This window comes from Lepisma saccharinum, chromosome 20 (genome assembly GCF_977018435.1).
Source record: "Lepisma saccharinum chromosome 20, izLepSacc3.1, whole genome shotgun sequence".
Lineage (NCBI taxonomy): Eukaryota > Metazoa > Arthropoda > Insecta > Zygentoma > Lepismatidae > Lepisma > Lepisma saccharinum.
In genome coordinates, this window is record NC_139248.1 from 33,434,199 (window position 1) to 33,458,090 (window position 23,892).

The 23,892-nt window shown below is 37.5% G+C and overlaps 1 protein-coding gene across 2 annotated transcripts in view; it reads left to right on the forward strand.

Annotated features, from left to right (window-relative positions):
* Positions 1-23,892, forward strand: part of PGAP5 (Per1-like protein PGAP5) — a 55,046-nt gene that overhangs the window by 26,497 nt on the left and 4,657 nt on the right. For both annotated transcript variants that reach the window (XM_083142324.1, XM_083142325.1), the window contains exons 5-9: positions 4,778-4,919; positions 8,105-8,271; positions 13,441-13,523; positions 19,365-19,487; positions 21,663-21,803. In XM_083142324.1, the coding sequence (XP_082998450.1) occupies positions 4,778-4,919; positions 8,105-8,271; positions 13,441-13,523; positions 19,365-19,487; positions 21,663-21,803 (656 nt within the window). The remainder of the gene's footprint in view (positions 1-4,777; positions 4,920-8,104; positions 8,272-13,440; positions 13,524-19,364; positions 19,488-21,662; positions 21,804-23,892) is intronic.

The window sequence follows — 23,892 nt, forward strand, 5'->3', positions numbered from 1 at the left end:
TTCTAACATGAATCTTGCGGCTGGCATTCCAATCGTCTCACTGACACGTCACACATACACACTACAATAACACAAACAAGTAACTGCAAGTAATCAAGAATAACACTCTTGCGCACAGTACGAAATTAACACGCTCTTGGTTTACATTGCTCGCCACTATATTTACAACTCTGTCTTCATCTAGTCGCGAAGGAACAAAAAACTCGAGCTCGGAGATTTCGGATTGCAAGGAAGCTCACGAACACTATTGACTTTTAACGGTTTCTTCTACAGCGTAATCTTGATACAGTGTTGCACATTCAAAACCTCCAAACGATCCCCATCGGCACAAAACTCTTTCAAGGATATAAACTTAAGCAGGACGTTACTGGTCAAAACTATGATTAAAATGTTTTATTATCTGTGGCTCTTAACATCGTTTCTAAAGCGTATTTTTTTGTGTATATAAGAGCAGAACTTGGATGAATTACAGAAGAACTTTTGCGTGTTATAACACAGGTTAGTGATCGTTTTGCAATATTTATATAAATGTCTGCATATGTCTATAAAAATAAGTGGGCATTACAGGCCGCAAATGTCGGCATCTCCGTCAGCGCCGCCCGCCACGCTTCTCCCGATCTCTCGGCTGCAGATCGAAATGAACGCACGGTATATATATATATATATATATATATATATATATATATATATATAATATATATATATATATATATATATATATATATATAAACACAGGAATAGGATCAGAAAGGTGCCAGAAGGGCGGATAAACACTAATGATGAAGGAGACACTCCGATTTCACTGTTGCCATCCACACCAACAGCCATAACACCACCTTCAATAACTGCTTCCGTGTTGCCATCATCCATCTTTTACCCCCCCTCCCCCCCCCCACTCTGACACATCTTTCCGCAGGCACTGGAAAGGGCCTACATAACAGGCACGCATGCCACTATACCCCCCGGACTCAACCTAGCCAACCAGTAACCCTTTCCTCTCCTCCCCAAAATTACCCACCCACCTTACAGTAAACACTGGTGAAAGTACTTCTCGTCATCTATCAACTGTTTCTGGCAACACTGATCGTAGAGACGCTACAGTCAGTATTCTGTGCCTCTTCTCTTAGTAACACCGATCTTTCTTCTTCAACTTGACAATGCGACATAGATCGCGAAATATAGAATAATTTCTCTTCGTGTGGTAAGTGTTTACTGTCTCCTTCATCATTAGTATATATATATACCAGGTGGTTATAATTAAAGTGACGGTGTCCAGAGTGGTACAGCACGGGCTGTAATGAGAGTAGCAGTCTGAAACTTCGTAGATATGCTAATGAAGCATTGCGCTCGCAAATTATGCAAAAAAAAAAAAAAAAGTTCCAATTCTCGCCACCAGGGTAAAAAATGGCGCTGTAAGCAGTCAAAACGTGGAATTTTCCGTAACTCTGACGTCAAAGTCGGTGACATTGCCTAACCATTGTGTGAGCTCCCTGGTTGTTGTCGGTGACGCTTGTTGCTTTTTCCTTTGGTAATGTTCATGTAATTCGAATAGTGAAATTGTAGCGATATTTTATTACAAAGAGTATTGTTTTCTGCGATTTCTAGTGTTTTTCCTGTAACTATACCAAATTTTGACTGCTTACAGCGCCATTTTTTACCCTGGTGGCGAGAATTGGAACTAATTTTTTTGGGGGCATAATTCGCGAGCGCATTGCTTCATTAGCATATCTACGAAGTTTCAGACTGCTACTCTCATTACAGCCCGTGCTGTACCACTCTGAACACCGTCACTTTAATTATAACCACCTGGTATATATATATGTAAAACGTAATTATAATCAAGGGATCCTGGGTTCGATACCCAGTGAAGGTACATAGTGATTTGGACCCCACTTTACATTGTAGGTCCAGTTCTGAGTAGCCTATCTGTGCATAATAATAATAATAATTCGTAGCGCACCAGTTCATGAGGCCAGTGCCTACCTACCGACTGCGGGCCTCACTTCCACCAGAGGTGGGCGATCATCCAAACTAGTTTTGAATTGGCATGTTGTCAGCATGACGAACCCCCAGTCATTGATGTAGGTATTCTATGACCAGGCTATGCTACTCATTCGTAGCTCCCCTATTTCCTCACAATGGTGGGTGGCCACCGGTCCCATAAACTTGCCAAAATCTCAGGAGAAAAGTTGTTACGCTTCCCCCAGGAGACCCGAACCTGCGTATGTCACATAGCCAGAGCCCAAAGTTCGCATCTTAGACTGCACGGCAATGGTTGAGGAGTACAAATTACAAATTCAAAAGTGGCAGTGGTAACCTTTAAAGTAACAAATTTCTGTTCTGTGTTATTTCCCAAATTGTAAAGCTTATGTGCTACAGAAACAAAATGTAATAATACAAGCTCATTAATTTTCCTAAGGTTTAAAAAAAAGGTTAGTCACTTACATTACATAGCATTGGTCACTTACAGCAGCTTCTTGATGCATATTTTGGTCTCTCCGATGGTGTAGTGGTAATCAAGGAGTTCCTGGGTTTGAACCCCAGTGGAGACACATTGCACAGTGATTTGGATCCCACTTTAAACTGTAGGTCCAGCCCCGATTAGCTTATCTGTGCATAAAGTGGACTCAAAACAAAAACTCGAACAACAAAAATCTTTGGACATGTTCCCTAGGTTGCCATCTTGGTAATCATCTTCACAGAGAAATTCTGTTCTTTCATCACAGTTTGTTATGTATTGAATGTAGGGGTGTGCGGGACAGGAAATTTTTGTAATCGCGACATTCAGGATGGAAATGTTCGAAATTTCCCGACAATGTGGAAGTCTCGAATTCTACATGCCATTTTCCCATAAGTGATTGTTTTTTGCATTTCTGGAATAAAAACTAACAAACTGAGAAGTTTCATAACTTGAAATGCAGAAAACTAGAGAATTAACTATTTTTAAACATGACCATTTGGAATTTCCTGACTGTTTAGGATTCAAAAGGTTGGGAAATCATTTTTCAAAGTCGGGATTGGGATGGGAAATGTTGATCCTGATCCTGGTACCAACTTATCGGGATCCCGCACATCCCTAATTGAATATGTATGTACTGTTACCAACCTCTAAATCTGGCCCCTGTGGCGAAGTGGTTATCACATCGCGTTACAAGACCAAGGGTCCCGGGTTTGAATCCCGGCCTGGGAATGGACATTTGTGAGTGTCCATTCATCAGTTTCATCATGTCATCACTCATCCCCATCTTCGTAAATTAGCCAAATGTGGCACAAAAAGCAAAGTAGAATAAAGCAAATCAATCAAAAACAAACCTCCAAATCAGTTTTCCTAAATAATGATGTTTTGGCCTGGTTTTTTTAGAATTTCCCATTACCTTTTACTTATTGAGAGTGGTTGCATACACAGTCAAACATTTTATGATGCAATAAAACCTAAGAAGTTTATCTGTCAACTTGTTCAAGATAAAGTTTTCAATTTAACCTTATTAAAACTTGACATGTTTCATGAATGTTCCTTATCTTAAATGGCATGTAGGCATGGTATTTCACATACAAGATGCTCCAAACTATGACTTCCTGGTATTAAAGGTATTATTTACATTTCTTATGTTTATAACGTTGTATAATATGTATAACCTTGACATATTTTTAACTTTTACGTAGAGTTTATTCCTTTCCCACATTTGAAAATTTTGGAAATTAGAAATTAGACAATAGTTTTTTACCATTTGTAAAAATATTAGTTTATTAGCAGGTAAATAACTAGGCATGAATAGGGTACATCATAGATATGCATTTCCATGGCAATTTTTCTCAAGTAGCAACTGGCAACATATTGAAATTCAACAAATCTTTACGAATGTTACCACACCAAAAGATATACTACACTAGACTGCACAGTGTTTTATTTACGAACATTAGCTCTTACTTGCATGATGTCCACTGACTGGAAATTTTGTACTTTTCATGTAATCACAGAACTTCAATTGTATCTTTTTCCAACATTATACATTTAATTTTCCAGATCCTACTACAACAAAATTTTGAAATATCTTCAAGATTTTATATATTTCACACATTTTAAGTTCTTTACAGGCCTCTGAAGAACATATCATCGAAGTTTCTGTGTGTTACTTCAATTCTATATGGCTTTTGTTCAACACAAACAGAGCCAATATAAACCAAACAATTTTTTTTTCAATCTGAATCTGACGTGCCACCAACCTGTTATAACAAAAGCAGTAGGCACAAGAAATCATCTGCATCTAGATATTTCATTCATTCATAATTGGGAAAAGAGAGACGCGGTAGTATATAAATACGGAGAAACTAGTACTCACTTTTATCCATGAAGCTGTTTTTTTCTTTTTTGATTAATTTCAGTGGCCACTGCGACCATCCTCGTTGGAACTTGCTGTACTGTTGCTTGGCGTGCGTCTTTTGTTTGTAGTTCTCTGGCTGCTGCTAGCTGCGCTGTTGTTAACTGTGCGTCTAGGTCTGTGTCGTCTGCTATTTCCAGGCAATACTGTTGTAGTAGGGGAATCCAAGTATGGTGTGCTTGCTCGCTATCGACGTTTACTGAAATTAAACGAAAAAGAAAAACAGCTTCGTGGATAAAAGTGAGTTCTAATTTCTCCGTATTTAGATATTTCAATTGTAGTTTCAGTGCTACGTAATGCAATGTAATATATTTCGACAAAATTATGAATATCATAGAATGATATTGCTGTGTTATATAACACCTAACACACTGTATTTTTCCTCCATGTTTCCTTAGGTGATTTATTCGATGAAGGTCTATGGTGCAGTGAGAAAGAATTCACCTACTATGTAAATCGCTTCCACAGCCTCTTCCATGTACCAGAAAACACTCAACTGTTTGTGGTTGTTGGCAACCATGATATTGGATTTCATTATAGGTAAGTTTCTGTTCAGAATATAAATAGATTAAAGCTTTTTGTAATAGTGAAACTGGTATTTGAAGAAGATAATATTTCTTGCGCATTAGGTACCAATGCAACAATTTATGTGTTCTGCTTCCAGTTAAAATTTATACAATTAGTATATTTTAGGGATGGACCAATAGCAATAAAGTACCAATATACTACCAATAATGCAGTATAAAATTGCAAATGTTCCTTGAAGAACATGAATTTTTCGTAACCTCCTTATAACTAGGTGACTGTAATGGGTTTCGTTTTGAAAAAAGAAACGGGGTATTTAGACATTCAATTCACATAACTAGGGCAAATGAATTATATATTTATATATTCATTAAAATAATAACAAAATGACAGAATTTTGCCCTAAATTATGGGCTATTTGTAGATATTTTACTGAAACCAATAGAGTACCAGCTGATTTGTTCCATCTCTGATATATTTAATTCTGTGAAAACACATGATGGACAAAATAAGGTCATCGTGGCACCTTCCAGTGCTGTTTTAGTGTGCTATCATGCCAAGTGATAAGGTAACAAAACGAGATAACAATCGACCAGTGCAGCTGGTAGCTCTGAATTAGGTGAAGAGATAGTAGGAAGAAAATGCGGTAATAGGAAAAATATATCAATAGTTACACACATGGACGTCCGCAGGATTTTTTCCAGGGAGGGGCAAGGAAGGTATTTTTTTTCCAGGGGGGGCCAACAAGTCACATTTTCCCCCAAAAGAGTGTTGTTACCTAAAAAAACATTGCTTAAATTTGAATTTATGGTGTTCATGCAATAATTAACACATATTATTGTGGCTAAAATGAAATTGTATGTGTGAAATACATAATTTTTGGTTGACTTTCATTTTCCAGGGGGGCCACGGCCCCCCTTGCCCCCCCTTCCAGACGCCCATGGTTACACATACTTGTTAGAAAATGGGGTTTCTAACAAAACACGCACTAATTTTCTGTATTACCCCATTTTCTTCGTACCAGCCCTTCACCTAATTCAGAGCCATCAGCCGCTGCTGGAATCGACATTCTTATTTTGTTAGATGATTGTTTTTCTTTCATATGAGAATTAAATAATATCGTACATGGGGATCTGTGCTGAATTAGTGTGCTCAGGATGCCTCTAAATCTACAGGAGAGAATAGAATTTCCTGATTATGTATGTGCTAGATTGATGACCATATTCGAGCTAATCAATCATGTACAAACAACTATTTTCAAACCAATACCACAGTGGAGTTTGTAATGAAGCAGGATGACCTTGGCATATATAATTGAAAGATTGATTTGATTTATTTTGCTTTGCTTTTCTGACACTTTTAGGTAATCGCGATGATGAGGATGAGTGATGATAACACCATTATGCCTTGTTTCCATCATATGAAAAACTAAATATGCTGACCAAGGCAGTAATTTATTTTATTAAGAACATAAACTAAACGTAACGTTTCAACCTTCTAGCAAGGTCTTCTTCAGACTCTGTATCAAGTACAAATGTAACAAGATACAAAAACAGAGCATTGTATGTACACAAACATTACTCCCTCCAGACTATTAGAAAGTTGTACTGGAACTTTCTAGCAGGGGGCTTTCCCTTGTCAACTGTACTTTCACCTAAAAAGCTAAATATATTTACTTCCATATAGAATGTGGTTGGACTTTTTATCTCACACTCTTTTTCCTTCATTTTTCTTCCTTCTCCTCTCCTCTTTCTCTCTTGTCCTTTCGACTCTTTCTAACACCTTCTTCCAGGAAGGGAGGGAGAAGCATCTTAGGAATAGCGAAGAATGTAAACAAGAAAAAGGAAAATAGAGAAGAGGAAGAGGAAGGGATTATCTACGAAGTGAAATGTAAAGAATGTCAGAGTGTGTACATAGAAGAAACGAAAAAGAGGCTGAAAGACAGGTTGAAACAACATAGGGATGATGTACGACTTAAGAGAGAGAGAAATGCGATATTTAAACACACGAGAGAAACAGGACATGACATAGAGTGGGATGAAGCTAAGCAGATAGGAAGGGAGAAGAGAATACTAGTGAGAAAATGGAAGGAGGCCAAGGAAATAGAGAAAAAAGGTGAAGAAGACACAATGAACTGGAATAGGGGACTGAAATTAAACCAAAAATGGAAGAAGGTGTTTGAAAGAGTGGAAAGGACAAGAGAGAAAGAGGAGAAGGAAGAAAAATGAAGGAAAAAGAGCGTGAGATAAAAAGTTCAACCACATTCTATATGGAAGTAAATATATTTAGCCTTTTAGGTGAAAGTACAGTTGACAAGGGAAAGCCACCTGCTAGAAAGTTCCAGTACAACTTTCTAATAGTCTGGAGGGCGTAATGTTTGTGTATATATAATGCCCTGTTTTTGTATCTTGTTACATTTGTACTGGGTACAGAGTCTGAAGAAGACCTTGCTAGAAGGTTGAAACGTTACGTTTAGTTTATGTTTTTAATAAAATAAATTACTGCCTTGGTCAGCATATTTAGTTTTTCATGAGTGATGGTAATATAAAATTAATGAAGGGACACTAACAAAGAACATCTATGCCCAGGCTGGTATTTGAACCAGGGACTCGTGATATTGTAGCATACTCTGGTAACCACTCTGCCATGAGGGTTGGCGCAAAGAGGAAATATCCAATATTTAACATTGAAGAAACATGAAGAAATACAGTGGAATGTTGATCATACATTTTTCAGTTGACTGCTGCTAAAGAATGTATAATTTTGGAAAATACAGGAAAACTTTATAACATTTTCCTCATAGGGACCAGAAGATTGAAAATTATGAAGCAGGAAACTGTAATAATATCTGGGAACCTAAATGTCAGGTTGTACAGTAGTCTGTGTATCACACATTAATTTTTCAACAAGTTAATGCTATTATTCCTCATTGTACTAGTAATGTATTCTAATATCTAATTCAGTTCAAAATAGTGCCCTCAATTATGGGTAGATGGCACTAATAGCTGCAGCAAGTTATGTTGCAGAATATCGGGAAGAGATAACATTCACTGTGGTTCAGTGGTAGAGCACTGAACCAGGTTTGATCTCTGGTTCAGCATCAAATTTTCACAAGTTTTTCACTAAGTTAATATATTTATTTGCCCTAAGCTCCAGATGTTACTTAATTGATGGAGCTTTGCCATCCTTCTCTTCTGCAGCATAAGTCCATACTTGCAGGAGAGATTCACTGCAGCATTCAATGCTCCATCTGTTCGAATGGTGACCATCCAAGGAAACCACTTTGTACTGATAAGTAGCATGGCAATGGAAGGAGATGGCTGTTTCCTCTGTCGACCAGCAGAACTTCAGTTGCACAAGATATCAGGTTAGTTTGCTTTCTGTATTCCTTGTGTATGCGATGTAATGAAAGACATTGGATCATCAGAAGAGGGTGGTACAAAATAAATCATCTCTTTAGACAGAATTAATGTCATCTTAGGAGAGACTGCAGTGTGAAATATATATCAGAAAATATGTCAAGCTAGCTTATGTGTTCTTTCATGTCATTTAATTTCTCTGCTTCCCAGGTTTGATACCCAGTGGAGGCACATAGTGGTTCGGATCCCACTTTAAACTGTAGGTCCAGTCCTGATGAGCCTTACTGTGCATAAAGTGGACTTAAAACACTAAATCAATCAATCAATCAAATCAGTTTCTCTGCTGATATCAGTAGAATATCAGTTCTAGGGATTGCCAAATTGGGATAACATTTATTATTCAGGTATCAAATAATATTTAATATGGATTTTGGTAATCTATAGAGCGTCTCAACCTTAAAAGTCAGTATGGAAGTAAATGGAGTACTTCCCTCTCTCTCTAATACATGAGTTTTGCCAATAGCTCTGTCCTTCTCTACTACCGCTGCGTTGCCAGATGTTACAAAATTTACAAAATGTAAAAGTGAAATCATTATCCTGTAGAGTTTTTTATGCTCTATTTAATGACGGCATTATATAACCTATCATAAATTAATGTGATCTGAAATTTCCATAATTATGCAATTTTGCAAAATGCTTATTTTTTTTGGTAGTAAATACTTCAAAAGCCATAAATATCAAACCGTTTGAATAACTTCGCCAGTTTTTTTTCTATGGGATCTATATAATATTCTTCGCCTGAGTGAATTAATTTGCTTACAAGGAGTGTTATATATGTATACATTGGATATTTTGTATAAATCATCAGACCGTAATATGAAAAGTTGGTTAGCGAGAAACTTTTCGGTTTGTCGCGATACACGTGTAGAACAAGTGAGAAAAGTGTTGACCACTGTTTTAAGTTATTTTTAGAATACATTGTTACTCCACAGCACCTTTAGTTATTTCACAATCGTAGTTTGTTTACACAGGCTGTCTCGCGTATCTATTTCATTGCGTGCCACCGAGGTTACAATTCAGTTGCAGGCAGGTGTCCCGGTTCGTATGAAGTGCAGTGTGCTGTGTGATAATTGTGGATTGCATGTAAGTTACATATTTCGTTTGATAATGCATAGAGAAGCTGGAAAAGATGCAGTGTTGGTAAACTTTGAGGTAAAGAACTCATAATAGTTATGCACGTGCTAAATCACGTTTTAAAGTCAATGAATATCATCAAGGTGGTTAAGACAATGGCTGATGTTATGGAGTGTTCTGAACATCTTATATACATAATACGAAAGAAAGAAACCGAAGGTCCTCTCGGAACACCGGCAAAAAAGAAGTCTAAAAGAATGGGGAAACAGAATAATGTCAGAATGAAAAAATACAATGGAATCGGGTCCATCATGATAAACATTGTTATTGCTTTATTTTCCATCAAAAATATATCTTAATGTTTGTTTTTGCATTTATATAATTCTGTTTATGTAAAGCATACAGCATTCAACGAAAAAGTAACAATAGTTGCGTGTATTACACATATAATGCAAATGTAAAATAGTAAATAGTTACGTCGAAATATAAACATTTACATGCAAATCTTGAGATAACTATCATTTTTCCCAAAATACATCAAATACATAGATTTTGAAGATTTCCTATATGATATTAAGGAAGTAAATTGGTTGGAAATCATTAGCGATTAACAGTGACTCGATGTGCCTTCGTTTGTTGATCTGGCAACGTCGCGCTCCATTTAATCCATGCTGACTTTTAAGGTTGAGATGCTCTATAGATATAGGGTACTCACATTTTTCAGATAATATGAAAACCGAATACTAGGGCTCAGCCAATAACACTTTCAACTGATTCCAGTACTGATGCCGATATTGTCACAGATTCTAAAAAATACCGATGCTTGAAAAATTGTAATAATTAAAATTTGTTAGTGTGTAAGTTTTTCACTCAAATTATAGGCATTAATTTACCAAGATTTTTGCTTTTAAAATATTTGAGAATTACAACAGAATACTAAATTACATTTTCCGTTATCACAAAATTCAGCTTTTAACACAAAACTGGTGCAAAATGAAAAGAAACTTTGAATTTCGCACAATATCCAGCATAATTAGACACTGAAAAAGTGTTGCACAGCAATTTTTCTGCATATGTGAGTTATTGAAAGTCCAAAATTCTGGAAAAGTATTGGAAGGTATCTTTAAATACATTCCAACCGATACTTTCAGATACTTCTATTATAATTCATAGTTTTTGGCTACCTCAACACTAAAGCTCGAGCCTAGTGATTTTTTCAACTGGGGTGCACATGTATCCCTGGTGAGTTCACAGAAAAATAGTGAAGGGTTAAAATGCTTCTCGTATTCAGAATATTATTTTAATTTCCTTCAGTAACAGTACTCGAAGTGGGGGATGCAGGTGATGCTGTTCCCTCAAGTTAAGAAAATTTGCATCAAGCATCCTCAGTTAGGATAATTTGCGTTAGCATCCTCCCGCCTGGTTCTTTGTGTGTGTATTGAAGCACCAAGCACTGACCTACAGTCCATACCAGCTAACTGTAGAGCAGGGGCGCACATATCGGCAGAGGAGGAAGAGGAAAATCGAATTGTGAAAGCACAGTGTTGCCAACCGTACGGTCTTCATCGTAAGTGTACGGACGTACGGTCCAGACCTTAGTCCGTACGCTAAATGCACGGCTTGTCAAAATTTGCACTTGCAGTTTTATCCCTAATATTTCCCTAAGAAATTCTTAAACCAATTGTACGGACCTGAAGACAAAAATATGGTCCGTTTGCCATGTGCGTTCGGTATTATCCTTTTCAAAAGTTTGCAACGCTTACAGATTTCCTCAGAGAAGTCGGGTAACTCCCATCGTCCATTTCACAATCCCATTTCTCTCAATCTTAATTGGTGGGACCGTCTCGCGTCAGTACTTGCGCAGAGACTTGTTCTCGTTCGCCTGGGCTACAGTTAGCTGGTATGGACTGTATGTGGCAGAGTATTTAGCACACCATGCTACAATGCTAAGGTCCTGGGTTCGAATCCCAGCCTGGGCACGGGTGTTCCTTGTGGGTGTCTTTTCATCATATCATCACTCATCCTTATCTTTGCAATTTCCCAAAAGTTGCAGAAAAAATAAACCAAATCAATCAATCAATGAAGCATACAAGCATCCCTTTACTTATCCCCAAACTTGACTAAGCATCCCTTTGAGCACTGTTAATTATTTATTATCAACTTCAACGATTGTTATTTTTCTTCACATTTACTATGTTACATTTTATTTAAAATGAATTAATCTTGGAAGTTCAAGAACTTTCCACTTGTAATATTTATTATCTCAGAAATGTTCCCTTCACATATGGTCTTCCAGACAGTGTTAACAGCCAAATCCATTACAATCAATATTACTAGCATATGCATGGGTGATGGTTTTCTTGAAAATCCTTGCCTTGGGTTTACAGACTGTGAGGATTGTCTAAACTATCTGAATAATTGGTTAATCTAGGTATCTAACAATTTAAAATCCTGGTATCTGTCATCCAAATTTTGTCCTCTTTTCTAATCGATACAAGAAAATATTGACACCAATGCCAGTAATTTTTACAAGGAAGAAAACCCAAGTCTTGTGCAATTCTGATTCCCATGTAGTGTGTTTCATGAAATATACATGCCACAAAATTTAGAGCTACTATGAACAGTAATCATCCCGCATCGTGGCCATGTGGTCTGACCAAGCTTTGGACCCCAGCTACAGGACGCGTGCAGGTTCGAGTCATGTGGGGGAAGTGTAACAACTTTTGCTGAGATTTCGGCCTGTGTATGGGACTTGTGGTCACCCACAATTGTGAGGAAGTTGGGGAGCTGCGAATGAGTAGTGTAACCTGGTCATAGAAAACCAACAACCACCACTGGGGGTTCATTGTGCTGACCACACATCAACCCGTAACTTGTTAGTGATGCTGGCAGTTGGTGGGTAGGCACTGGCCCTCATGGGCTCCAACACCACTGGTTATTTATGAACAATAATCATAGGAGTTTTGAAACTTGAAATTTAGAAACAAGAAAAGAATGTGCCTACATTGATCAGGCTATCAGCTGAAAATTTTATGTTCTCACATGAATGGCTGCAGATTTTGTAAGAGTGAGCCAAGTACCCTTCAGGGAAATTTTTTCTCTCCTGTTTTGGTGGGGAGAGAGCATGCAAAGAACTACTTCTTTTACAAGGGTCGTTCAAGGTTGACCAAGACTTTTATTTCTAGACAGGAAATATGCATACATAGAAGCACCAAACTATGTCAGTTTTTCAAAGTATTCCCCCTGAACATCCAATCACCGTTGCCATCGTTGTGGAAGTTCCTTGATGCATTTAGCATAGAAATAAGTAGATTGGTGTTGTAACCACTGCAGGACAGTGTTCTTGAGTTCCTCATCTGTCTGGAAATGCATCTCGCCCCAATGCTCTTTAAGAGCCCCAAATAAGTGTAAATCACTGCGGGCTAAATCTGGACTGTAAGGACTGTGTGGCAAAACCTCCCAGTGCAAGTTGGCCAGTGTTGTTTGAATCAAATGGGCCGTGTGTGGCCTGGCATTGTCATGGAGAAGAATGCCATGTTTCGACAACATTCCAGGTCTTTTCTTCCGAACGGCCCCATACAGTACTGATATTGACTGTATGTGCTATGTCACGCACTGTTACTCGCCGGTCTTCAAGGATAACTTGCTCAACATACACAGTATTCACCGGAGTGACTGCAGTTGGGCGAACGTGTCCGTGCCGTTCATTTGCTACCAACTCCTGCCCTTCACTGAACTGTTGACACCGTGACAGTGTTTGTTCACCATAATGTGCTTGCAGTCTAAGCCAAATTTCATCAGGTTTCACCTTCTCCTTCACAAGAAATTTCATTATACATCGCTGTTCCACAGCAGCAGATACGATACTTGCCGCCATCTTTGTTTACACTACTGTGCATGCGTTGTACAAGATAATGCAGTAATGAAGTAATGCAGCACTACATTAATTCATTCATATTTTACGCATGAAAGTCTTGATCAACCTTGAACAACCCTTGTACATTATTAAAATTAAATTATTTAAATTAACGTTTTAATTGTAGGAAGACTGAAGTGCACCAAAGGTATTACAAAGTGTGAGAAGAACATGGAATTGCCTCAGTACAGTCGTCCCATCTTATTACAGGTTAGTCCAACACTTTTTTTTTTTTTATAGACTTTTGTTTATATTCCTTTGAGGAAGAGGGAGGGAGGGGCACTGGTGTATATTTATCCAGAATGACAATTATAAGTTATGAAGTACCAAAAGTATTAAAAATTAATCCTGTGCATTCCTGGGTGTGTTCAACACACCAGCGACTCAGTGTGCCCGATTGCCAAGTTAGTGAAAAACTTGTTTCATCTGCTAATGAAATGGATGACATGAGTGGGATACTAAAATTTGCAAAGAAACTTTGATGACTATTAGATTTTTTATACTGAAAAGTAAAGTATGCTATTCAATTTATAACTACACAGGATGGTATCAGATTATAGTTTATGCACAGACTTTTATTAGTGATTGATAAAACATAAACAATTAGAATGCTTCTGTGTTACATCTAGAAGTAAGTGTACCTGTGGAACTTCGTATGACAAATAAAGTTTAGTTTCCAATTAAATTTAGAAAATAAACTTGAAAGGGCTCGCCACTTTTTATTCTGTAGATGGCTTTGAAAGCATTATATTGGTGTTGGGTGTGAATGCATTTATTTTCTTGTTGCATTTCAATGTTGTCCAGGATGATACTGATCAGGTTCACTACAGTGAGTATGTTTCACATAGGCCCAGCCACTTCGTGAGGTTTCGCTATGATTATGCAGTTCAAAGAAGCAAATCACACAACCACGCAGGAACAGCTCAGCGTGTCTAATGCACCCAGTATAATGCACTATTTTTAATTATTCTTCCTTTCTTTGACACAAGCATTTTGACATTTATACCTATTTTATATTTACCTTAGAATTAGAGTACTAAATCTTTGAAGATTGTATACATACTTACAGACATAATAAATGTTGTGTAATTTTAGTGATCTCTTAACTATATATAAGATAAAGCCATCCCTATGCCATGAAACACACAGGAGGTGTGAATGTACAGACAGCCCCTTACATTCTTGATCTCACCGACAATGAAGGTAATGTAATCAGCATCACACTCTTTCAGCCTTAACTCTTGTAGGTTTACTAATAGATGCCTATTGATTAGAGTCTGGGTAAAATGCAGATCTGCTTTGGGGAGGAACACTATCGGGGAGAAAATCTACTTCATTTTGTTTTTTAACTCCACTTTATGCACGGAAAGGCTAATTTGGACTGAACCTAGAATTTAAAGTGGGATCTGAATCACTATGTGCCTCCACTGGGTATTTAATCCGAGGCCCCTTGATTACAAGACGACAAGGATAGGCCCTAAAATTGCCTCTTGAGATGACCTACCCTGGGAATCAAATCTGGATCTCCAAATTCACAGGCAGATGTTTTCATGTTGTGAAGACTGGACAGGTGTTGTACAGATTGGTAGAGCTTTTTTTTTTTTTTTTCATAATTCAAATCAAAACTAATTTCAAATCGCGTTAGCTAGTATAATTTTTGGTAGCCAGGTATGTGTTCATTAATGAGGCAAAATTCAATATATTCCTGCAATGGAGAGATTGTAATACCGTATTTACTCATGTATAATGTGCACTTTTTCCCAAATTTTTGCACCCAAAAACTTTGGTGTGTATTATGCTCGAAATATTTTTTTTCATTTTTAGGGAACCCTATCCTGTTATATATCGTTGTAAAGCTTGAATTCTGTAGTTTCTGAATATGGCAACAATATTCCATTCAAGATGGCAACACCAATGTGAAAGCAGTTGAAATAAACTCATCACAAAATGAAGGAACATTCAGATTTTTGCGGATTTTTGTGGTACTTTGTATGAAAGAAAAGATAAGGGGAAAGAAAATAATAATTAAAATGTATTACTGGCCAAATACCTATAATATGACATATATGTAGTGTGTAAATGCCTTAATGAAAGCAAACTTGTTCTGCTAACTGCTAGTTTGAGGGTCCTGAATGGGACTCTTATAAATGTTACGTCAGTCATGGAAAAAGTATATATTTTGATTTTTTTTTTTTGATTTTTTTATTTTTTGAAAAAGTAAAGAGAAAATGAGCAAAACCATGCATAAATGTTTAAAAGCCCATTTTCCACGATTTTTCTGCGACACAAGAAAAGCAGTGCCGTTCTGGCAGACTTCGAGCATGAAGAGTGAAAGCTTTGGGATGCTAAACACAGTCGAGGGAGAGGGGGGGGGAAGTGGCTTGGGTTGGTGACTTACTGTTTACACAAGCAGATATTCTCCTCTTGGTCCACATAGCAACAGGTGACTCATTGATTAGGTATGATGTCATGTGCTCTTGATCACTATAGCAACAGCTTCACGACCTACAACTAAGAAAGCCATGTCTTGAACCTGCATTGTGCTGTGTATTATACACAAGATATAATTGTTTGGCACTTTTTACCTTAAAAAAAAAACAGGGTGCACATTAGAGTACTGCATCAGACCACTTTCGTTCGCTCAAACTCATTCGAATCTTCCACGCTCGAACGTACCACAGTCATAGTGGAATGATTGACAACATCCCGTATTTCAGAATCTAATAAGCATCTGTCAACCTAAAACCCATATATGGAAGGAAACCACTGTATGGAATTACAATTTTCTAAATAATAATTTTGTATATTATGTAAGACTCAAATACAGCACATATGAAAGTATGCAATATCTACAGTCCGAAACGTAAAATGGATACACATGCCGAGAGAGCTGCCTAAGCAATTACAAATATCATATCACAGTGCAAGAAGTAGGTGTACATCATTGTTCACTTACGAAAAGGATAATAATAATCTGTGAAATAATAAAATGCAGTTATAACATTCATTCGAACATCATTTTAATGTGAAAATAATCGTAGGAACATAAAATGTCAGTCTAGGTAGTTTCAGCCCATAATCATCTATTTCATTTTCACACATCTCGGTAAGATACACAAAACTGCATTTTAACATGGAGATGCCTATGTTAACTTATCTTCCAATTTCACTTGGTCTTTTACTCCACGATCCATATTTAAGGGCCCACTACCATAGACAAATAACGGAAATACGTATACTAAACCTGCCGCAAAATTAGTTTGGTATTGAGAGCTCAAGGAACACGCATCACGGTGTTGCCATATCATGCGGTACGGTACGCAGTGCAGCCGTCTGACGCTGTGTCGAGGAAAACGTGTTATGAAAAGGAACAACAATGATGAAATGTGTTATTGTTTTTCGAGGAAAACGGAATAACAATGATGAATGTGTTATTGTTTTCTCTCTTCATTTCCATCTCCCGTACAACATGAACGAATTAACGAAACGAGCGTTGTTTACAGGTTACCTTTTCAATCCATTCTGTATATACACTTTCAATAATCATTTCTTTCCGAAGTCCCTGTTAAAGTCTGCCCGTCTTTCAATTATACCTCAACTGAAGTGCACAAAGTCCAGTTGGTGGGGCGTTTGACTTTCACATATGAGACCCGCGATGGTTTGTGGAACTTTTTCAAATATCCCGAGCTGCTCCGGGGTCGACTCAGCCCAAGTGAGTACCTGGGGCAAACCTGCGGTAAAGGCGGTTGGTGAGCCACATCACCTCCATAATATGGCCTAGGTCGAGGTCGAGAATGTGTGGAGCTTTACCTCCACATCCCCATATGCCTCCATACTTTACTTTATTTTGCGTCCATTATTTTTTTTTTTTTGTATAAGAATCCCAGATATTTTATGACTGTCCTTAAAGATGTTTCCCCAACTTGAAAAAATGCCGAATCTTTGAACGAAACGCGCAGTTTCCCAACAATGGGATGATCTTTCCTCCTATAATAAGAGTAAATATGGCGACGAATAGCATCTTGCTGAAAGGTATCTAAATTTGTCACGCGTTTACTGATATTCCTCTTCTTCCTGGGGTTTCCAATTTTGAAGCCTCGCATTTTTTTTTTCTACCACATTATATTTTTCTTTCCCAATGGTAACAATAGTGTTCGTAGACACGCCGAAAGCAGCAGCAGTCCTGTCCAGAACTGTATTTACAAAAATGATTCGACCCCCCCCCTCCATTGTTTTTCTCTTGCTCAAATTATTTGCGCTCAGAACAAACCATCTTCCGCGTTTGTCCTTTGAGAAGAATTCCTTTTTCTTTTAGTGCATGGCCTCTTTGGTACATTGCCATCTCGAGTATTGCCTTCTGTGCTTGACATTCTTACACAAGCTCATGACACACTCAAGAACACAGAAAATTATGTACACACTAAAACAACATGCTATATACAACAAAGAATACTCTAAATTCAATAAACACTAAACAAATGGGCCGGTTAAAATATCACAGCAATGCAACAAACAACACGTCCTCTCCCAACAACATGAAAACTGATCCCAAGAACAATCGCCCGATAAGCGGCAACACCGAGATAAACATTTTCTGTTGCTAGGTAACCAGGGCTTGAGTGAAGCACTGGGAAGATTTTGATTCGCTCGCATGCCAGCAACCCACCCTCCCACAGTGAAGTTGACCCGATTTCAACACGTGCTTCCCAAGCATCAATACCAAACTAATTTTGCGGCAGGTATAATAGGGGTCGAGAGTTCGAGTGTATTTCGCTTGTTTGGTCGTTTTTCACTCGAGCGGAAGAACTATCAATTCTGTATGCCATCTAGTGTTGCCCGTGCAAACTATTTGCCACTCGAGTGAAAAACGCTCATTGCAGCACTGTAGTGCACATTATACACACGGTAAATACTGTATAGAAATTACTGCAAAATTTGAAGTTGTCGGACTTCTATTTTTGTTGTATTTCAGGGTGTCTATCAGTCAAGAATATGAAGGAAGTCAAGAAATCAACAGGTAGGTCAAGAAAAAAGTCAAGAAATTATGCTTGTGGTCAAGAATTTTTGCTATATTGTGCACCTGTACTGGAATTTGATAAAATTGAGTATTTGGAACCATTGTATGGAGTTGTGGTTAAGATTTTTTCACTTTGTTTCTTAAGAATTACATTCTTATGTGCGTGAAGTTTTGTAAAAAATCTTACATAAAATAATGTGGCCATTCCCCTTCCAGGATCAAGTATGAAGCATTAATATTTACAGCAAGTCTAATTCTCCTCTTAAATACAGCTTCAGTTTTCACCTTAACCAGCCTTGTCGTAGGGGTTTTTCATTGAATGAAAATATCTATTTTTCTTAATTTCCAACTATACCTAAGCCTCCCTGATGGTGCAGTGGTAGCGTCATCGCCTTGTCCGATACCTGGTGGAGGCACATGGTGGTTCGGATCCCACTTTAAACTGTAGGTCCAGTCCCGATTAGCCTTACTGTGCATAAAGTGGACTTAAAACACCAAGTCAATCAATCAATCAACCAACTATACCTAAGTAGGGTGCGATTAAATACATGTTAAGAAAAATGGGGGGAATAGGTCAGAAAAAGGAAAGACAGGCCAAGAAAAAGTCAAGAATTTTTTATTTGTTATTATTTGCATGCCTGCGTTGGTGTAATTAATGTGTAATAAATATATACAATAAATAAGAATTGTTACTGTAAACCAGGTCAAATTTTCAGAATACCACACTGGAGTATGGTGCAGATAACACTGCTTCCACATTGACTGGGGTTGGGAATGCACAGACCTCCACATCCCAGACACCCCTTCCTGGCCGAGTGCATTTGCCTGCATAGATGTAGAGATGCATGTAGGAATTATTTTATATTTAGTCAGAGACAGAAGTGAATATAATGGTGAAGAGTGTTTGAATACATTTGAAGATTTTTGTTTGCCAAAATTCCTTCTTTAGCTGTTGGAAGAGGGTTACAATTTCTTTCTAACAAATTACCACTGTAGCATTTTAATTTATGTGTTTTTATTTATGTATTGTGCAGCACTTCCCCATGTATCGTGAATCGGATGCAGATTGTTCTGAGCCCGATGAAGCTCCAGAAGATGAAAAGTTTCAGAAGTTCAGAGAAAGATGGGAATGTCTGTCGAAGGAATCATCTGATATGGTAAATTTTTAATTGTCATTTGTCTTGGTTGTTGCTGGAAAAAAAATCTACTTTTCAACCCAGAAGTAGGAACCTTGAATTTTCACATTTACAATAATACCAAATATAACCTACCTAAAGTGCACCTTTTTTCTTTAAAAATAGACCTGAAAAACAGGGTGCATCTTGTACACTGATACTCAGTTTTTGATTACTGTACCTTCATATCTGGAAATCTTATTTGTTCTGATTTAGACAATTTCGTTCTTTATTTCTTGTGGTTTTTGAAAGCTCTAGGGAGTGTAGAGTTCGTATGCATGTATGAGCACTCAGATTCTGATTTAAAAGAGGTTTCAAGTGACTCTTCATGTAGCTCTGGAGATGACTGTCTTGGTTTTGAGGAAGAAGATTAAAATGTATTCTTTCCTAGTTAGATTAGGTAAGTTATTTGTTGAATGTAGACCTACATATTACTTTATCAGAGTTGGTACGCATCTGGAAAACAGGGAATTTGGGTTGTCAGGGGATTTTGCAGATTATCTGGAATTTACGTGAATTTTGGAGTCTGCAAGAGAAAAAGGTGCAAAATGAACAAGAAGTTCACTTCCACTTCGGGATATGGTTCTTGTGATTCCACTCTCAAAAAAGATTCAGTTTAGAAACTTGTTTCTTTCCTTTTTATGATTCTCAGGGATGTGCAAAATTATGATTCCTTCGAATTTCTGTAATAAATTTTCACTTTTATAATACTAGATAGTAGAAAGATTATCAAAGTAAAATTTGCAGTTCAGATATCTGATTGATAACTAAAATACATTGACAATATCATCATAATTATCGGAAAGTTTGGTGAAGATGAGGTTATCGTCTATTATTTTATAGATCATCGTCTTGTTGGCATTTCCTATAGAATTCCTATATGCAACAAAAATTTCTCCAGATGCTGTGTACTTATAACACCATTAAGCCTTGTTTCCATGATTATGAAAAACTAAATATGCTGACCAAGGCAGAAATTTATTTTATTAAAAACATAAACTAAAACATAACGTTTCAACCTTCTAGCAAGGTCTTCATCAGACTCTGTATCAACTACAAAAGTGTACTTATAAATGTAAGCAGAAAGCATAATTTTCTATGACACTATAAATCCGCCAGAAAATGAAAAATTGTGTTTTTGAACTTTTTCTGTTCTTTTTATATTGTGGTGAAATAATGTACCTCTGTTACCTTAGCCTGAAGGCTAGATTCAAGTGATTGTAGCACCCAATACATTTGATGCCGATTGTAATTTTACATTTTACTCTTCGAATTTTCACATGTTCTTGTGTGTGTAGAACGAAATTTGCTAAAGAAAAAAGTTGTGAAAGTGAATATTCATAATAATTAATGGATAATATATTTAATTGAAAAATACAGGGTTCAAAAGCAAAAATCATGATGATAAACATGTCTGGAAAAATTTCATTTTTGGACTGGAAAACCAGGGAATTTCATAATCAAAAAATTGTAGTAACCCTGTTTGTATTTGAAATTCTGTAAATGAATTATAATATTCAGTGATAAAACTCTTTCCTCAAAAATGTGTATAAAAAGGCAGATTTGTGTTAAATGCCTGTGAATCTTATACACCAGCAAATACAGTAATTAGTAATCATGCTTTACTTACTTTAGTTAAATATCATGTAAATATGTATGTACATTTAGACACAAAAAACAAACACCACAAAAATATGAAAAAAATGTGTTATGATTAGATGGACCATGCCCCAGGCTGGGACTCGAACCAGGGAACTTCAGTACCAAGATCTAAAATTCAACCACTTAATGCACTTGACTAATGCATCCATGGAAGATTAAAATCTGAAAGAACAACATGTATGTGACATCACATGCTGAAAAAGATGAAGATTAGAATGCCATTTGATGGTAGAAGCATTTGTCGTTCTCTGGTAACTGCAGGAAACTGGCTTTTCCTCCAAACAATATCATAGGATCAAGTGTTTGTACTTTATAATACATTTGAAGTCATTTTAGCCATGTTTTTGTCTTGTTCTCGTCTTCCTTTCCTGAAGAAGGAACAAGGCTGATCTGAAAATTCGAAACAAAACAAAGGAAAAAGTACATGTTGTGACTTTGTTGCAGGGATTTGCAAACACAGTGTATCAATTTCCATAAAATGTATTTGTCTTTTAGTTGTACGATATGCTGAATCCACGAGTCATAGTCACTGGGCACACACACCATGGTTGCCACCAACATCACAGAAAAGACATCCATGAATGGACAATCCCGTCATTTAGTTGGAGAAATAAAAACAATCCAAGCTTCATGTTGGTAAGTTTCAAAGTAATATGGCCATCATTACTATAAGCAAAAGTTAATTTCAGTTTTTTTTCCAGGGTTACATCCAAGTAACCACAACCGTTGAGCCAACGTCAGTTTTTACGTGGGAAAAGTTGGCTTTATGTTGGTTAGCAAATTGACGTTGGTCTTACGTTCGTTGGGCTAATGGTGGTTGCCAATGTTTGCCCAACCATCGAAAAGTGAGTCGAAATCAGTTTTAAAATCAACTTTTTCATGCTAAGACAACTTTCAAGAGTATGCTGTAAATTATAGAGTGTAAAATAAGTGACATGTAACATTGCTTCTTTTCGAATATTTCAGTCACAGCACATACTGGAAATATAATATATTTTTAATGAAAGAAGATGCTATTTTTAACTTGCAGTCACTTACCAGTCCTTTGTCAGCTGCCATGGAAGAAATATGTTTGTAATTGTTTATTGTGTGTCTCTTTTGCTGTAGTAGAACAAGAACATTCTTACAGGTATTCTTGTGAAGGTGGTTAAGCAATGTTATGTGCAGACTAAATTCCATGAAAGGTGAAAAACTAATAAACTCTAGAAAGTTTTTGTGCTACCACTTGAAAGTACGGTGCCTTGAAAACAATGATACCATGTGATTGAGAAAGTGCTGTGTATTTTTTTTTTTTTTCATAAATAATTTGTACCAGGTGGTTATAATTAAAGTGATGGTGTTCAGAGTGGTACATCACGGGCTGTAATGAGAGTAGCAGTCTGAAACTTCGTAGATATGCTAATGAAGCAATGCGCTCGCGAAAAAAAAAAAAAAAAAAAAAAAAGTTCCAATTCTCGCCACCAGGGTAACAAATGGCACTGTAAGCAGTCAAAACGTCGTATAGTTACAAGAAAATGGCAGGAAAGATCAAACACATGAGAACAATAGTTCTGGCATGTTTATTACGTATTATGGTTACAAGAACTGTTCAATATGGCCTCCCAATTCAGCAACATGCTGTATTCGTAACTCGGCATGGTCGACGGTTGCTCGCAGCATGTCTGGTGAAATCTGAGCGACATGTTGTTTTATGCTAGCCTTCAGATCAGGCAGAGACCGGACATGTCCCTGATAGACACTTTCTTTTAATCCCCACAGCCAGAAGTCACATGGATTAAGGTCGGGGGATCTGGAAGGCCATGCATCTGGAAACTGCCTAGAGATGATGCAGTCATTAGTGAATGTTTCTCACAGCAAATCTTTCACCTGGCAAGCGACATGTGGTGTTGCCCCATCTTACATGAAAATGGTGGTGTTCACAGTTCCCGTTCTTGCAAAGCTGGAATCACGTGTTGCACAAGGAGGTCCCTATAAAGTGCAGATGTCACTGTACACCTAACAGGCCCTCAAGGTGTCATCTCCTCAAAGAAAAACGGACCAAGAATGAAGGAGCTAGTGAACCCACACCAAGCAGTAACGTAAACTGGGTGCAATGGTTGTTCCTGCACAACATGTGGACGAGTGGAACCCCCATATGCGACAGTTCTGAGTATTCACTGCACCGTCCAGAGTAAGATGTGCCTCGTCAGTCCACAGAATATTCCCCGGCCACATGTCATCCACTTCCATGCATGCCAAAAACCAATGGGCAAACTCACGGCATTGTGGAATATCTTGGGGTTTCAATTGGTGCACAGTTTGAATCTTGTAAGGATACCAGTGTAAAATGCACAAAAACCTTGCGAACGGTTGACCAGGGGAGTGACAATTCACATGCCACAGCTCTAGCACTGGTTGCAGAAGTTGAGGCATGTGCTGCACGGTCAGCTACAGCTACAGCAACTTCGTCCACAACTTCCACGGGGATGGGCCGCCTTCCTCTCCCTGGTGCAACACCCAATTCACCTGTTTCCTCGAATTTCTTCATCATCTTCAGCCCATTAATTGACATGGGCCCTCTTCTCAGCCCTTTGTGTTGGCGATATTTCCACAGTGCAGCGTTGCTATTGCTCCCATTCTGGTAAAACAACTTCACTAGCAGTGCACGGTTTTTCTTCGCAATAGCCATTGCTTTTTACATGGAAACATTTAAACTTTTTAATGTTTGGTGAACATTCACATCACT